General features: G+C 39.1%; 1 protein-coding gene across 4 annotated transcripts in view; it reads right to left on the reverse strand.

Moving 5' to 3' along the window:
* The window catches only part of CEP112 (centrosomal protein 112), a 173,669-nt gene that overhangs the window by 79,663 nt on the left and 75,493 nt on the right, over positions 1–18,513 (reverse strand). For all 4 annotated transcript variants that reach the window (XM_042802635.1, XM_042802634.1, XM_042802636.1 and 1 more), the window contains one exon: positions 11,914–12,096. In XM_042802635.1, the coding sequence (XP_042658569.1) occupies positions 11,914–12,096 (183 nt within the window). The remainder of the gene's footprint in view (positions 1–11,913; positions 12,097–18,513) is intronic.

Below are 18,513 nucleotides of genomic sequence, written 5' to 3' on the forward strand. Positions count from 1 at the left end.
TATGTCATTAGTAGAGCCACTTGAGGGAAGCAGCTCACGCGCCGTGTCTTCTGCTTTCTTGCTCAAACCATGTCAATCTACTGATAAACCTCATTGTTTATCATGGATCCTCAACCTTCTGCTTGCTGCATCCACTTCCAATATCCTATAAGCACATTTATGTTATGAGCTTACTGGGACAGGGACGGTCTGTTATTATATATTTGTACTAACAAAACATAGACTTAGACTCCTGAGAAGATTCCAGCAATAAATAATTGCCATCAGCCACTAAACTACTGCTTGTCAACATCTTATTAGTCACAGGATTGCTGGAGTTTACAGTAGCACACAGGCAGTTGTGTCAGATAATGACCAGTAATTCCTATGAGCATCCAGACTACATTGATTTGTGTTTGGGTTGGTTTTCTTTTTTGTTTTGTTTGTTTTTTTAATATATTACTTTGCAATGATCAATCTGTATTTCATTAGAAACAGTAATTCAGGTAATTATTTCAATTAACAGCTAGTTGTTTCCATGGACTGTTGAATAAGTGTTAATTTTATATTATACAAAAGGTTTAATTGAAGATCTGAATTCAACTTCATAAGGTCCAGCATGAAGATACAGAATATCACACCAGTCAGATGTGCTATGCCAGACAGCACACATGCGCCTGGACAGGGGCAGGCACCTCGAACTCAGAACCCCCTAATGATACCAAACAGAGCAGGAGAACATGCAGCTATTGTCAAATATTACAGCATACTCTGTGCTTGCAGTGGCTTCCTTTCCAAAATCACGTTTCCTCACTATTTCTCTTCTCTAAATTCATTTTACTGATGCCAATACAGCAGAAAGCACAGACTACAAAAGAACTCAAGCTGTCAGAGACAGCTTCAGAATTGTATCACCCATGCAAAAGATGGAGTTCACCCTTTGTGGGATTTTCATTTCTGTTTCAAGTAAAAACACTGTGCCAAGTTTGGGGTTTTTTTATATATATAGATTTTTTTTTTTTTTTTTTTTTTTTTTTTAATAAAAAAGCTACATCAGTGCTGCTTTTATGAACTCTGAAGAACACCTTTAAAACCTGAAAATGGAATATTCACAATCAGGCCATTATTTTAGGGAGCAAAAATAAAGTTTTCTTATTTGCAATATTTCAGGAAGACGTTCATATATATAAATACAAATTACTATGAGATATCTAATTGCAGTTTGAAATAGATTGTTTTCTCCATTAAACAGAAATCTACAGCACCCTTGACATCGATTTCTGTCATTTTGTCATGACAAGCACCCAGGTATTAAGTACCTTCCACATCATGCACCCAGGCATGATTCCAATTAGTGCTGAATAGAAGACAAAATGTCAGCCTAATAAGCTTCAATTTGCAAAGTCTTTGAACATCTGATGATATCATCACTTTGCCAATCATTTCTTGTACTTTGGCTTCTTTTTTTCCATATCACCTTCCCTGTCAAAAGAAAGTCTTTCAAATCTACAGAAATGGAAGACATGAACAATGTCAGTCATCGGTCTGACTGAGCTAAAAGATCCAAAAATGACTTCCCAGTACATCCACAGAGAACTGTGATGTGCACAATATTCCCTCAAAGCTAATTTGCTGCCAACATGTAGAGTAATTGGGGGAAAAAAGTCTACTTTAAAGTCATACTGTGAAAAATATTTTTGCGCATGAAATAAACACAAAAGACCATAAATCACTGTCAGAGTCTGTGCCACTCTTCCAAAATGAAGAAACAGTATTTATTAAAGATGACAATCATTTCTTCAAAGGTGACTGGACCAAAGAAAAGCTTTGCTGTCTGATTTCATATTGAAAATATTCACTGTATTTTGAAATATCTTTTCTTTCTAATTTGTTTCTTTAAAAAAAAAAAAATTAGAAAGAAAAGAAGACAGACAAATTACAAAAAAGGCATATACAGTTCTGTAAGCTCAAACATATGAGGCTACCATATGTCCAAAGCCTATAGCTGAGGGCACATGATGCTTTCTCTGTCTGGAATATCCTCAAATGCAGAACCTAAAATCCCTGCTCTTAGCCAGGTGTGAGGGAAAACAGAAACACAAAATGGCAGCAGAAAATACAAGGAGATAATGAATTCGGATGGGAAACATGGAGCAATACAAAAGACTACATGGGCCCTCCGAGGCTCTGCCAGGGCAGCTGGTCCCAGTTTTGAAAAGGAGAGACGGGCAATGGTCTCTTCTGAGCTGACTGCCTGGGGGAGGTGGGGCGCAGGGGGGCCGACGACCAACAGGCTCCAGCACCCACGTCCAACATGACCTCGTGCAACGCGGCGAGTTGCCCCATTTCTTTGGTTAGCACGTCCCAAGGAGCCCGGTCAGGAGACCTTCATGGGCATGTATCTGTTACTCACTGCTCAGAACTGGCAGGAGACAAACCCCAGCCTACACCACACGTGGCGTGGTGGACCAAGAGTCAGTTAAAATAGGAGATGGAGCAGCTTGGAAAGGGTGGATCTGAAACCGCCTTCTGGAGCTGAAACGAGGGGATGGAGTTGGGAGCCCACACCAGCCTGAGGAGCGGTGATGAAAGAGCGCAGAGCACTCGGCTACTCCTCCAGCTGATGGGTTAGCAAATTCCTAACATCTGGGGCAGAAAAGGAGACTTTGAAGAGTTGCTACAGACACCGGGGTTGGGTCAATGGGCGAACAGCTGCAGAGATGTTTAACAGTAAAGCACTCAGCGTGGTGTCAGTGCCAGTAACATCATCATCAGACCCGCAGATAACCCATCATAGGAGTTGGGGTTTTTTTCTCCTCATAGCTCCTGTCTATGAAATAGAGGAAAACCAGAGGAGTCTTCCGTTTCAATTCCTGACTAAAGCAATATACAGAGGAATAAGCAGAGCAGTGGTAGGGCACCCAGGACAGTGCAGTATGCCATAAGCATCTCAGCTGCAATTTGTTACTGGCTTTCCACTTGAAGGTTTCTCTGTAATACTTTAATGTGGGAGCGTGCAGAGCTTTATGGATGGTCTCATATTTCTCAACTGACATATCTTCAGCCAAAGTATGTCAGCTACAGGAGAGGGCAAGACTTTTCACTGGCTTTGTGATTTCTTCTTCCCCCATCATAAACCACATAAAAGAAAAATACAAATAATCAGCTCTCCAAAACTGCTATTTATTGCTTCATCATGAAACTGTCTACTGGACCCTGTAGTGGTATTGAGTAATATTATTACTTAAACCATAAAGAGGTTGTATTTATTACTCAAAATTGGGAAAATTAGCATCCATATGGATCTTATTGTTTTAAGACCAGTAGTGTTGCCAAAACAAGTGGTGTTAACATTCCAAACTACAGATTGTCATAATTTCTCGTCTAGCATTTCATTCTTTCATTTGGTATTTATAATACCTTTGAATTGAGGAAATGAATGGATCATAAAATCTCTCCTGTCAGATAAATCATTTAACAGCTAGACTACTGTTCAAAACTTGATTTACGGTGGCAGTGAGTGAATGAAATTAACATCTGCTGACCTAAGAAAGAGATAGTAAATTGATTTAGGATAATCTTTCTCTAGAAAAGGGACAAGAGAAAAAGCACACTAAAAATGTTAACTACTTAATTTGCAATACATAGCACCTTATTAGGTAGTCACAGACAGGATAAAACAAAGTAAAACTCCATGAAATTAACTTCAAGGCACACGAGGAATAAAAAGAGTCACTGGGAACAGCCAACCTGGATATACCAACGGCAAATCATGTTTGACCAAACTGACTGTCTTCTACAGTCAAATAACTGACTGTGGAAAGGGAAGAACACACAACATCTTTCATCTTGACTTTAGCAAGGCTTCTGATACAGACTTTTATAGCATCTGTACAGTGAAACTGAGGAGACAGAGACCAGATGGGTGTACTACAACGTGAGTGAAGAACTCCCGGGACCACCAGGTATGAAGGGTAGGAGTCAACAAGCAACCAGCTACGAGTGGAATTTCTCAAAGTTCACATGGGGCTCATATAGCTTAACATGACCAATGCCATGGATGATAGGACACAAAAAACCCTGGGCCATACTCTGGATGGCATCTGATGGGGGGAAGTGGTCAGTATGTTGGAGAGCAGGGTTGCCATTCACAGGGACCACAAGCTGGAGGAACAGGCCACTAGGACCTTCAGAAAGTTCACCACACCAGGTTTATTTAGCCTTGAAAAGAGAAGACTAAGGAGAAATCTAATTGCTGTCTTCAAATGAGCATAAGGAATTGTAGAGAAGACAGAGGCAGACTTCTTGAAGGTGGTACTGAAAGGAAAAGAAGCTACAGATCCAAATTGTAACAACAGATATTCCAACTGGATCTAAAGGAAAAGAAATTTCACAACGGATTAGTAAAGCGCTGGAGTAGGTTGCTCAGGGAGGTTGTGAAATCTCCATCATTGCACATTTTCAAAACTCAGTTGGAGTTCGCCCTGAGCAACATGATGTAATTTTGAAGTTAGACCTGCTTTGAGCAGGAGGTTGGACACGATGACCTCCAGAGGTCCTTCCAACCCAAATTATTCTGTGATGCTGTGAAAAAACTTCAATATGAATCCCGATCTCCCATTAGAGGATGTCCCTTCAGCCATTCAGTAGAATGTTTGATGTAGATATCACTGCTGTTTTCCAAATTGCTGTACTTGTTCTATGGCCTAAGAGAAGTCAACTTCCTTCTATTCAACAACTCTCTCAAGCAAATTATAAGATAACACTAAGAAGCAATTTTTAACATAACTAAAAACCATTAATAAAGGATGTTGTGAGTTAGCACCCCCTTCTCTGTACAGCAGATATTTACCAAACAAGTTTAGCTGTAATATTTGGAAAACCTAATATTACAGAAACTACATTCAAATAGAAGATTTAGACTCTTGTACTTGGAAGTAATATCAACAGGCAACCTTAGAGTCTGGCTGTGCCGTACACTGAACTTCACATAGAAAGTACGTGCTCCTTTTATTTCAAAATCAAGAGCTTATACTGTAAGTTGACCATTTCTGCAGAGTAACACAGTATTTTTGCCTCTCTGCTTAGAAATTGTTACACAATCTCAAATGCTGTACTTACTATCACCTGTTTTGTGTTCACTAATGTACTTGATCATTTATGACTTCAGTACTCCTTTAAATAACTTTAATTTTAAAAATAATTTCACACCATGTCTAGCTTATTGCCTATTAGTGTTACTCATTCATTGTAACTATCACACACAAACCCTATATGCAAAGCCACACCTACTGCATGTGCTAAAAACTGGCATAAAGATCCTTTACTCTGTTGAGGAGCAAGACAGCTCATTTTTTCCCAGAGAAATTATTCTATATTTATTAGCATCTGTGCAAGAAATAATCACTTTTTCCTAAACAAGGAGTACTGGCATAAAATAAAATTACTGCCATATGATATACACCCCATCCCGACAAAATTTATATACTCCAGCTTTTCAGTTGCCAGTATTTAAAACAAAAAAATAAAGTGTTGATTACCATTTAATAACTACCACATACATTAGATTTCATATTCTATAAGCAGAACGTCCAATTTGCTGGAAAGAACTCCATCTCAGAATCAGAGTTCATACTACACGATGAGCTAGTTTCTATGGCAACTGCTTTCTCTTTTACATACACTGTAGACAGCACAAAATGTCAGTTCTCTCCTAAGCTAACTTAACATTTTTAATCAGCAAATGATAATTTATGCACCATTATGTATGGCTTCCAAGAATGTCTTCAGTAAATATTTCAAATGCTGAACAGCCTGAAGTATAAAAGGAGAGAGTGGCACATTAAAGTCACACCTCCTGCACTGAATTCCTCACTAGCCAATTTCAGCCCTAGCATAAAAAGTGAGAGTCGAGGAAAAATGTGGAAGAGATCATAGATGATCACCCACCACTGCACGAGAACACTTTGATGGTTCCATTAAGCAAGGAAGCGGCAGATGTTTATAGCTTGTTCAACAGTCTTTTGAAAGGCATCTCAAACAGAAGCAGCAGCTCAGAAGTGGGGACCAGAAGCAGAGTCCTTGATGCAAAATAACAAGCGTGCAAGGTGGCTTCATCCGAGCAGGGAAGGGGAAGGTGCACAAGAGGCCCAGACCCTCACCTTGATGGGGGGGGCTTGATGGAGGGGGGTGGTCCTTGAGCCTGAACTCCGTGTGCTTCACTTTTAAAGCAAAGGCTCCTTTTTCCCTCTTATCTCAAAGATTGCATCTATGCTGCAGCACAAATTCTTCCCACAGCTCCTCTGCATTTACTCAGGTAGAGCTGAAACCAGCCATGTTGATTATCAGAACCTAATACGGGACAGTGTCTCAATATTTCCCCAGGAATCTGGTGCATTTGGCCATTTCACTGAACTCTCAACTTCACAGCTACACTATAAGTTTACAGCCCAGCTGGCACATCTCTAGAGGACCCATCATCAGATCCTTGATTTCAGTAGATATTCCCCATCAATGGGATCCATCCCGACCCTGAATTGGACTACTATGAATAACAATGAAGGGAAACCACGCAAGTGCTGCAACAAATATTTGGTGCTTTAAATACGTTACATAAACATTCATGTTCATTATCCTAGGTTGACTGGTGGTAAAATTAAACACACTGCAATATAGCCAAAAGCTTTTGTTTAGGAAAGGCTAAAAGGGAAGGGCTGTCTGACTACAGAAGTCTGACTGTCAGCCCAATAGCTACTCTCCAAGTAAAATATAACAAACAAATATTTAGATTGCAACTCCATGATTTAGATTGTCTGCAGAGAAAGCCTGCACATCAAACAATGCATTTCTTCTCATGCCAAAAACATCTTACTATTATGAAATAAAAAAGAAGTGAAAGAACAAATGAGTCAGAATTTATTTACTGTGACTTCAGCAGCACCATCAACATCTAAATATTTCAGAGGCTACATCTATCTGTACCCTCCAGACACAATCAAGCAAACTGCTTCCACTGATACTCGAAGAATAACCCTGTGGAAACAGGTGTTTGGAGATACTAGAACAATTACATGGAGCAGAAGAGCTGATCAGTGATTTATTTGTACTGTAACAATAGGTTCTTTCAGAATAAAGTTTAAGAAAGTCTCCTCTTGTGAAACAAATGCTCCCAAAATCCCTCTGTATTAGAATAATACTGAAAGGTTACTGCTACAGCAATATTCACACACAGACAGAAATTGTGCATGTGTTGGGATAGTTAGTTATCATTAAATGAGTATATTCCCTTTATTTTTTTCTGTATTTTCTCATGTCAATAGTTGATAAATCTCTCCATCAGACCACTTCAGACTGACTACATATTTGGAGGCAAGATAAATCTTCTGTCCCCCTGCCACTTTGTTGCCACAGTAGTTATCTATACAGAACCATAAACATATACCAAGGATTTTCTGGAACAAAAATAACGATTATTGCTGTAATGAAAATAATGATCATTACTAGTTTGGGTTTTTTTATTGTTAACCCAACAGGCTCAAACAGCTTGAAATTAAGTCAGACAAATTCAGGTGCAAAGCAACAGCTGAAGAAAGATTGCTGTTTACATGTGCAAAGAAGCAAATCTTCAAAGAGGAGAGGCCAGAAAAGAAGTGAAAAGTTGGCCTCTACACCGGGCACCAGGGAAGGGGCCACTGATTTCTGAGAAGGTAAAGCAAACCAGGGTGGTAAAGGCCAAGGGGATTACAGGAAGTGCAAAAAGCAAGAGAGGAAAAAGGAAATGGGTACTTTGGCCACAGGAAAATACCTTATTAACTCTTCTCACCACCTCCAGCCTGCTCTTTTTGTAACAGCCTTCGTTCTCAATATGTGCGTTCACATGACTTCAGAACTGCTTGAGGTTTTCCCTTCCCAACCAATAATGGTTTGCCAAGAGCCCTAAGACACCCCCAAACACCAGCGATCTTTTCTTAAAGCAGCCTCATTTTTGAGAGCATAAATATTGTATGTTAAAATTAAATCATGTGACATCAGTGACAAATACTGGCAAAACGTGCCTCGGGATTTGAGCTACTCTTGACCCAGTTACAAATGGATGGGAACAGTGGACTTGCCAATTAGCTCATAACAGAACCTTGAAAGATAATTCAGTTTCCTCATGGAAACTTTTTTCCCCTCCCTTCAGTGTGAAGTGCTATTATTTGAAGTTACAGGGGTACGTTTTTTCTTCTTGCCCGAAGGTCAACGGTCAAAGAACAAGCACAAAAACGATCCAACTCTACAGCAGCTGGAACATGAAAATCTTTGAGCTGGCTGAGGGCACATGTTGGATGCTGAGGAAAGAATGACATTCACAGGATAAAGGGAAAATTTAAGGGCACAACCAGCACCACAGCCCATCGGGTATCTGTTATTAAAATTTCCTAACCTTGCTATCTTTTTTGGCAGAAGCAAACTAGATGTATTATTCTCTGTAATCAGGAGTCTTGCTTCAGAAAACCGCCAATTCAGTAGCAAGGCTGTTATTAAAACAAAAGGAAGATCTCTATCATTCAAGGAGTTTCTTGTTTTGTGAACTAACGATAAACTAAAATTATTTAGGGAAGTTGGGAACAAATGTCCAACCGAACTGTTGCTTAAAAATGCTCCTAAAGAAAATTCAGATAATATAAAAAAATCTGAATTAAATAGAAGTAGCGACTCAAAACTATCCTTTAAAAAAAAAAAATCCTGTATCATTAGCTACTATTTAAAGAATAACAATATTATGGCAGTTCTTAGAAAATGTATAGGATTTAAAAGACTACAAGAACACAGCATGGTATAAAAGCCTTTGTACTGCTTTGACTTTTATTGACCTACATGTCAATTTACTCCTCCCCAAGCATTATAACCCTAGGTGAAAAAAATCAAAGCAAGCCTCATAGAAATGGATAAATCCAAGAGCTAAAGTAGAATGCATTTGTTATCCAGAAATTCATCAGCAATACAAAAGGTGATCCACCTAAATCTACTTCTATTCCTGAAAATATTTTAAACTTATATTTCAAAGAAGCAGTAGCATTATTTTATGTTTAATGAAAATCTAGCAATGCACTGAAATCTTAATTTTTATACTTCAATTCTGATTAAAGCATTAATAAATGTATTAATATTTTAATAAAATCTAACCATTTTGTATACTATCTTTCACAGTAGCTCAAGACCTACATGAAAGCAGGGAGCTTGAATAAGCAATAAAAATATAAGTAAATCTTTTCAGTAACACTATAATAAATTGTTCAGCAGTACTCTGTCATAGCTGTCTTTGGTAATATATATTTCTTACTACATTTTAAACATTCGCTACTCTTTCATAAGGAAAAGGATTTAAGAACGAACAACAGTGAATACCTTGAATAAAGGTGCTTTCACATCATTCACCAAACATTGAACAGATAGGCCCTTCAAACCAAGCCACTTGTATGTGATTAACGCTAATTATTATTTAAATTTTTTAAAATACGCAGCAAATCTACTTTTCATTTAGCAAAGCAAAATGGCCTCTTCACCTGTTTCATTGCACCTGCTGTAACATAAAGCAGTCCTAAAAATTACTGCTGTCAAACATGGTTCAAATTTAACAGGTTTTTAAAAAGCTATGTCTACATGAACTCATTAAATCACTGTGATACCTTTGTTAAGAGACTGCGAAATATGTCATAATGTACATTGGCCATTAGTCACATTAGATGTCCAAAGCACTCATTTTAGTCAACACATGCAAAGATTATGAAAATTTATTAAAAATATGTGCCACAATAGTTGTGTTTCTTATGGAATTGTCTGTTGCGCTCACTGCAAAGGCAAAAGTGAATTCTAATACAGAGACCAGAGGAAGGAACGACAAACAATTTTCCAAAATGGAAAAAATACGCGTCCTTGAAAGCTGATAGATACTTAGTAGAATTTAAACAGCTCTTCTAGTCAAAGACAACCACATTTTCCTCTCTGATTTACATGTCATTCTCATGGCAGCAGCGTTCAAATGACTGTACAAGGATACTCAAACTACAAAGAAAAGCCCTATAAAAGGCCAAAGTTTTTGCTATTCACACTGTTCAGATTTTCCCAATAGCTGTGATAATTCCCAGCTTTCTACATAGCACCTGTAGTATCATTATATATCCCACCGCAAAGAGAAGACACAACCAAACTTTGGGCTCCAGTCTCTGCCAGAAATGACTCACAGCGAACGAGAGAGATACACTTTATAAGACACCTCCCAGATTCTCTGAATTTGCTTCAGATAGTCCCTTTACCTTTGTATTCAAGTGTTATACAGAGCAGCACACTAAGTGTAATGAACACTGGTGTGTAGACAGAGTAATTCAATATAATTCTGAAACTGTTTTTAACCTGAGTGCTACAGCTCTGCCTTTGTACGCAAACACATCAGGAATACAGGTGTGAGGATGATACAACTTTGAAAACGCACTTGGAAATAGCTGTATAGTTAAGATGCATCTCTCTTGGGCCAAAGGAAAAAAAAAAAAAAAAGCAAAGATAAAACCCAATCCCTTTAACATTTAAGTCTTCACTTTTACAATAAAGTGGAGAATAAAGGGCAAGGTTTAATTTTTCAGAAGCCACATAAATATCCTCTTCCCAAGCGTTCTCACAAAAGTCTCTCTCATTTTCCTTGGAAAACCATAATGGTGGAAATGGAGAAACAAGTCCTGGCTCTTCAGTATACCCCTCATCCTCCCCCAACAAGCCACTTGTTTTCCAATAGACTTAAGCCAGATTTCGATACAGTCTGAGTCATCCAAAGGTTAAAAAAAAATAATTTAAAAATTAAATATTCAGTTTCACTTAGCTACATTATAGTTGCCAGTAAAAGACACAGCCTACAGGCAAGTAAAGTGAAAATGCCTCAGTGTCAGAGTCTTACATCTTATAGGGAAGGTGGTGGTGTGCGGAAAACATATGTCGTTAAAGACGCCTTACCAAAATGTCCAGTTTTGGTATAAAATAATCCATGCATGATAAGTAATTCTAATGCTGATTAGTAAAGATTATTTTCTGAATACTCTTTAAACTACAAAATCACCTTAATTTTTAAAATATTGTCATTGCAGGCCTTTTTAATATAGGCTCTTAGGAAAATATACCATGCCATCCTTACAAAATATATTGAAAAAATGCAATAAGATGTTGTTTGAACTGAAAACTCATAAAGATCATTTTCCATGCTGACAGTGTGCATTTCATCCAGAAGTTTGAAGAGTCAAATGCTACCCCAGCTGGGGGTTATTCTGCCAAATGGCTTCCAACAGTGACCACAGAGATGGAGGATGGGAGGGGTACGTGTGTGTGTAGGAAAATAAACGTGATGGCAAGCAACCCTAAACCCACACCATCTTATCAAACATCCGACATACGTAGCCAAACACACAATGCAAATCTAGAATACAAAATTGAAACAAAGAGACACGAACAAAATGAAATAAAGCCATTTGTGAGTTACCTGCAGAGATTTAAAACAAAAAAAAGCATACGAATGAAGCAGATATAATTCATATGGATTTGCCCAGGAAGGAGAAAAGGAGGGGTGAGTGTGAGGGCTGGGAGGGAGAAGAACAGATACCTTTTTTTCTTAAACAAATCCATCATGAAAGAAAATGAGACAAGATTATAAATAGGCCGAGTTATAGCGCACCATGGGATTTTTAATCTGGCTACCTGTGGTTTTTGCAGTTAAAGCCCTATTCAGCAGTGGGAAGGGAGGGGGGAAAGCGGAAAAAAAAAAAAGAAAAAAAAAACGAAATCACGTTTATGTGCCAGTTTCGCAAATGCTCACACAGCGTGCATCACCAACAATGCTGGCAAACAGGAAACACTCATTATTAGCATTTTCTAATAAGCGTACGCCTTTCAAACATTATTGATCATTACCTGTGCATCTCGTTTCCTGCATTCTTGAGTTTTACTCTCGTGCTCTGCCATGGCAGCGCGAAGCTGTTTTTCCAATTTCTCGATTTCCCGTTCATGGTCTCGGACCAGGCAGTCCTTCTCTGCGTTGTGCTGCTGGAATAGGTGCGTCTTCTCCTGTTCATGCTCCAGCTTCAGCTCCACTATCTGATTGGACAGTGAGGAGTACAGTTCATCAATAGAACATCCTTGTCGTCATGACAACTCGTCTACAGCTTAATTTTCCCCTTAATTTCATCAAGTTGGCAATTTTATTTTTACGTCACTATTACCTCACCTTTTAAAAAGCCACCGTTAGCGTGACAGAATTCCTCCAGACAATTCCAACAATGGAGACAACCGAGCAAATCCAGCGCATCCTTACCCAATTTGTTGATACAAATGTCGGAGCATACAAAAAAAAAAAAAAAAAAATTGCATTGTCGCATTCTGTGTACGGTCCCCCCGTATCCTGCTGCTGCTCATCAGCAGGGCTGAGGATCCTAAATGGTTAATAGGCAGCCTGCTCTCCCCTTAAGTATACACACACAACCCCCCCACACCAGCAATTAAATCTTTTAAAGATTTCTTTATGATTTCCAAAGCGAAAGCTCTTCCTTCGGTATTCTTCAACGCTGCCGCATATACAGTTGTCTTTTTTTTTTTTTTAATAAAAAAATAAATAAAAAAAAAAAAAAAAAAACAAAAAACCACAACACCACAAAGCTCTATTATCCCGTTGTCAGCTACGCTATCCCAACATAAACAGATGTATGTGTTCCAGAAGGGCACCTGCTGTGCTGCAAGCTTGCACCATGATTTCATAAGAAGCCCTCTATTCTCAGGATCCTTTCCCAGTCCGCACCACACTGGATGCTGTGACCTTGGCCAGTCTTAGCCTCTCCCCGCTAGACTGAATGGCAGCCCGAGACCAAGGGCCTGGTTGCCGCAGCTTTGATACTAATCCTCCCCGCCTGCGCACAATGGCACCCTACCTGGCCTGCACACTGGAGCAGCCAGGCTGCCTTTGAAGCAGGTGATGAATAGGGACGGCAGGAAGCCGCTTCCCCACTGAACTCCGGGCCACACAGCTGCTAAGAACAGTCACTTGGATTTTTCTTCAGTTTTGGTGGATTTCGGGGAGGGAGGGGGGGGTGGGAAAAAAAAAAAAAAAAAAAAAAAAAAAAAAAAAGAAAAAAAGCAGCAGCGCGCTCTTATCATGAATATGGTGGGTTATTTTCAGCGTGAGAAAAAAAAAAAAAAAGAAAAAAAAAAAAAGGGCGAACGGGAGGAGCTGGCTGTGTGTGCGCCGAGAGCGCCCCGGCACCTTATCTTAAAGCTGTAGCATTCAATTCTGGAATAATATTAGCTGTTGGTACGGCTTTCGGGTTTCAAATTTGAAGTGGGGAAAAAAAAAAAAAAAAAAAAAAAAAAAAAAAAGGAAGCGTTTTCTCAAGCTACAGATCGGCGTATTCCGGGTTTAAAAGTGAAATACGCCACCCATGCTGCAGCCAGGAGCATCCTTCCAAAAACGGAGCAAGTAGAACAGATGCAATATTACACAGTTTAACATATCTACATTATTTAATAATACTAAAGAGCTCATTAACAGACTTCTGAAGCTCCTGAAGGAGTTAACCCCCCAGGAGGCATGCATTATCTTTACTGGGCCTGAGATCCTCACAGAAAGTTCTACAAGTCAGGTTTTTGCCCAAGGTTTGTGTAAAAAAACTGGTTTCCTTTCAGATGCTAGCAGTACCCTTAGTGTGCCTACATGAAAGAATTCTTGCTCCCTAAAATAATTGTAAAGGCTTTGCTTAAGTTACGGGGAAAAACGTTTAGCAGTTTTTCATAAATGAGACCTGATTAAAAAGAAATCATGTCAACAAGTTAGAGATCTTCTTATGCATGCATTTTCTTATTTATAGGATTTTCAACTGGTTGTGCCACGTAAGGTCTGGGGTTTGTTGTGGGGAACTTCTATTATTTAAGTTTTCACTTTTTTAACTGAAGACACAAAATGGCAGCAGGCAGGGAATGCGTGCCCGAAGGGGGCAAGAGACAGACCCTGCTTCTTCATCCAGCTCCATGATGCACACGTACATCACCAGTTTACCCAATCAAAGTAATTGCAGTTTTATTCTCTTCGCTTACAGCACTTATCTTATAGACACCAATGGGTTTGAATTTAACAGGCGCAAAGAGCTAAAAAGGACCTGACCTTCCGCATGCAGGAGGGGCAGCCCCCAGTCTGCTATGTGGGAAGAGAAAGGATGGCAGTGTGAGGGGAGGTGTTTTATAAATGACAAAGTCGTCGAAAAACCCCACTCTGCTTCAGGCAAAGCATTCCCCATGATGTATTTGGTTTGCTTTATAGAGATTTTTGGCAGGGAGCAGAGGCGGAAAGACGGGAGAGGAGAGAAAGGATGGGGACAAGAGCATTTTCTTCCCTCAAGTTCAAAGACCTAGAAACCCATCTTCCCTAATGAATATTAACAACCACCCCACATTTGCAACCAACAAAACGTGCTTTCCTGTACAAATAATGTGAAGTGTCTGAGTAGCTATTTGACTGCACTGGTGAACACTCACTGAAACTCCTGTTCTCCTCAGAACTGCTGCCAAGCACTACGGTTTCTCTTCCACTCCTCCCTCTCTCATTCTTGCATTGTTGTTGGGTTTTTTTTAAGGAAAAATAATTCATGTATACTAACAAAAGGAAAAAAAAAAAAAACAAAACCCATGCTGTTTTTCAGCAACAACAGGACTTCATCACAGAAAGCTGCATGAAAACTATATTAATTCTTCATAAATCAGTATGGATTCTGTCTCCTCTTCGAGGGAGAGAGTCCCTTTATGAATGATATAACAAAACCACCTCCTTCAAAAATTGTATCGTGTTGAAATCTTTCTGCATCTACCCCTAGATGCTTAGCACTTCATCAGATTACATTAAAATGTCTGCTCAAAACCAGTACATAAGTGTCTAGAAGACAGACTAGGTGCTATACATTTCAGACAGACAAGGAACACGATATTCACAATGGGAATTAAGGGTGAGGCTGAAAAGATACATTCATTAAACAATAGTGTCTGCCTTATTATCATAATCAGATCATATTCACTCTGGCTTAGATGTTTCCTCATTTTGCCCTCCCAAAGATAAGGTTCAATTACTCTCTTCTCCACACATCTGTTCCTATACCCAGCCATGGCCTGGACACTAAAACAGGTGAGACTGACTGACCCCAGAGAGCTGTTTTTACCACAAAACACCCTTACAACCAAGTACCACAAGTACTTTAAAATTATGACCTCCTCTTACATGAGGTCTTCATTTTTTAATTCTTTCTGCACCAGTGTGACAGAACCCTATTCAAGGCAACAGCTAACAGCTGATTTACTAAGCCATCACCAGAATTACACCACTTAGTTTTAAATTTCTGCTTTTAACTGAAATTTAACAATATTTACTTACTCTTGCAGAGAAGAGAAGACAAAATTCATAAGAAAAAGCTAAAACCAGATTAATCCAAGAACTGTGAGCATCTTTTGCTATTCACTAGCATAAATACACACAGACTGCCAAACAAATCTGGCAATGCAGATCCTGCCCACCCTACGCAGGTCACTGGCAACCGCGGCTGCTGATGCAGGCAGACTTATCTGCCCCTAAGCGTGGAGTGGATGTGCCTTAGAACAACCTGCTAAAACAAGAGATAATCTAATAAAGACATAAAGTGTAATCATGCTGTTGTTAGCGGTGGTTCACTTCGTACATCTGAAGAACAAAGTTCTACAGTAAATCGCCTGCTGATTGCAGAAGATATTTTGAGAAGCCAAATACTTGTAATATGATCGACATCAGCAAATAACTTAAGTCCCTAATATAGACAAGACTTTCTACTATCCAGTTTTTGCTTTTACATCACACACTAAGTTTAGAGTTTTCAATTTTAGAACAATTTCAACTTGTTCTCAAGAACAAGTATGCCTTTGAAATTCTTTTTATAGTCCCCAAAGGAGGGAAAGGAAATTAGTTAGCTCACTACCTCTTTGAAAAATTTAGCTGTTACAATAAATATCTGACACCAAAGTATGAAAATTCATGTAAATTTATGTCCACAATTCCAGAAATATTGTAAGTAACACCTATATAAAATATAGTTTTGTATGGCAGGATGATTTTATTAGTGCTATTTTGGCTTGAGTGAACTTCTGAGGGCTGGAGAAGCCACTGAGAAGTTACACATGTCATGGCAAAGAACTGAACTAAAATCCTATGGCATGCATACAGCACGTCTGGCAATTTATGTAAAATGTATCTTCTAAGCATTTAAGAGTGTTTGTGAACCAGGTGTCTTCATTATCAGGGCTCAATTCAAAACCAGTCCAAACCTCTGTCCAGCACAGCATATAACACATGATCTATCCCCAAATTACAACTCTCGTAAAATCTACCATTTTCTGTCTCCTAAGCCTATAAATAAACGTGTGTGTTTCATGAGGATATGGGGATTACCCATCTCTGCAAATACACTGCTTCTAAAAGTAATCTGATATAACAGGCTGGAGGATCGAGTATTAATCATGCTGGGCTCTGGCTTAGCATAACTTTCGGCAGAAAAGCGGAATCTTCCCTGCAAGGCAAGGGAGCATACCAGAACTACTTCGCAGCTGATAAATTAAATGGATTTTAAAAGTACACATTTTTTTGAGATTTTTGTAATAATTTGGAACACAGAGTACAGCCAAGATAAAAGGGCTGTAAGGAGCCAAGGGCAAATAGCACAGTGAAAAATACATTGGTACAGAACCACATATTACCACTGAAATAACAAATACATATGGGGTAATGTACATGCATGGCAAATGCATTTTACTTTCTATTTCATTGCAGGCTGTAATAATTTAATTGGCATAACTGTGTTTCCTGTTATACTTCACCTTGTAATATGCCACTAATAGCTTTATTTCAACTGCAAACTAAGAACTGCAAGAAACTCTCTAAAAGAGACAAGCTGGTTTACTAGCCAAACTGAAGTTTGATTTATCCTCCCCACTACAACAATATACCCAAGTGGTCTCACTATGTATATAAAATGATATAACTGACCTGTGAATTTTTACTTAAATGTCTTCCAGAATTTTAATATTTTTTAAGTACGGGCAGCACAAACCTCACCTCATTCCTCCTATCTTCCCAATCCTCCTGCCATGAGTAAATGCCTTTTTACATCACCAACATACTGGCAGTGAAGTTGCACTCCTGTGATTAAATCACACTTCGCACCCTGATGAACATCAGGAGCTCCCACTCCCCTCCCCAGCCCACCTGCTCCAGTAAAGCCAATGTGGTCTGTAAACAGAAATATCTTTCCAACTAATATACCTTGAGTCGCTGCAAATGCCTGTTTGTAGCAAGCTCTGGTACAGAATTTCTTGTACATAGTCTTTGTGTAGGGATTCCGAGTTTAACCAAGGACCTTCTTTGAACACCGAGAACCGGCTTCGCAGGCATTCGCAGCCGGACTTGCTGTTTACTGCAGGCACCAATTTATGTTCCTGGAATCGTCTCCCCTCTCCCTCCTCCCCCCAAAAGTTGATTGTGTTGACTATACAGGGAGCTCAGGCTTTTAACTCTGAATCACACACAAGTTAGATGCCTGAAGGAGACAATGTAAATACCCATCTGTCTGGTTAACAATTCTGTAAACAGCAATGGTACAGCGAGAAGATTTCCACCCACTCTTTACTTGGAGGTCTAATTCATATCCTTTTCCCATTTGTGAGTTCAGCTATATCTTAAAGTGAAAAGTTGATGTTGATGATTGAAGAAACTATTCCTCAGATATTCTGTGCAAATGGCATTCATCTGCATGTAAGGATGGTTCAAAGGAAACATTTATGCATCCTAGATTAATTTATTAAATGAAATTTATGCAGCTTGTTGATGATGACATGAGAAATTTAGAGCCTCTGCTAATGTGCTCATTTGGCGTCCATGCAAGCACGGACTGTATTTCAATTATCTTAGACTACAGACAAAGAGGAGAGAACAAAGCTTTTTACAAAGACGGTGTCCTTATAACTAAACTAAAAATGGATCACGAACCTCTGAATATAACTGGACTGTTTAAAATACAGCTAAGAAATGCCTGGAATATTGGTCTGTCTCAGGAATAGCACGTTCCAAGCACGTCTTTGCAAATGTTTTCTTCACTCAAGTGGGTAACAGATCAGACAAAAAGAAGCTAGAAGAAACAGAAAAAGAAGAATGCAGCCAGAAGAAAAGCTAGGATGTAAGTGCAAGTGGCAGGAACTCTTAACTGAGAAAAGGTACAGGGACAAAGGAAGCTGAATGTTAAGCCTGTTATCTCTATTAGTGTGTCCAGCTGAATGCCTCTGTAGGCTTGAGCATGACACTGGTGTCTGAGTTTAAGGTGCACAGACCGTGATTGTGTCTTGTGATAGGACTGATGGTGTTTCAGGACTGTAGCAGTTCTGAAGACAAGACCACCAGCCGAAAGACAAATTGAGCTAAAAGTAATATGCCAAATAAGCATAATAGGACTGTAAACTCCA

Source organism: Tyto alba, unplaced genomic scaffold, assembly GCF_018691265.1.
Source record: "Tyto alba isolate M040663 unplaced genomic scaffold, T.alba_DEE_v4.0 Super-Scaffold_39, whole genome shotgun sequence".
In the NCBI taxonomy this organism is placed as follows: Eukaryota; Metazoa; Chordata; class Aves; order Strigiformes; family Tytonidae; genus Tyto; species Tyto alba.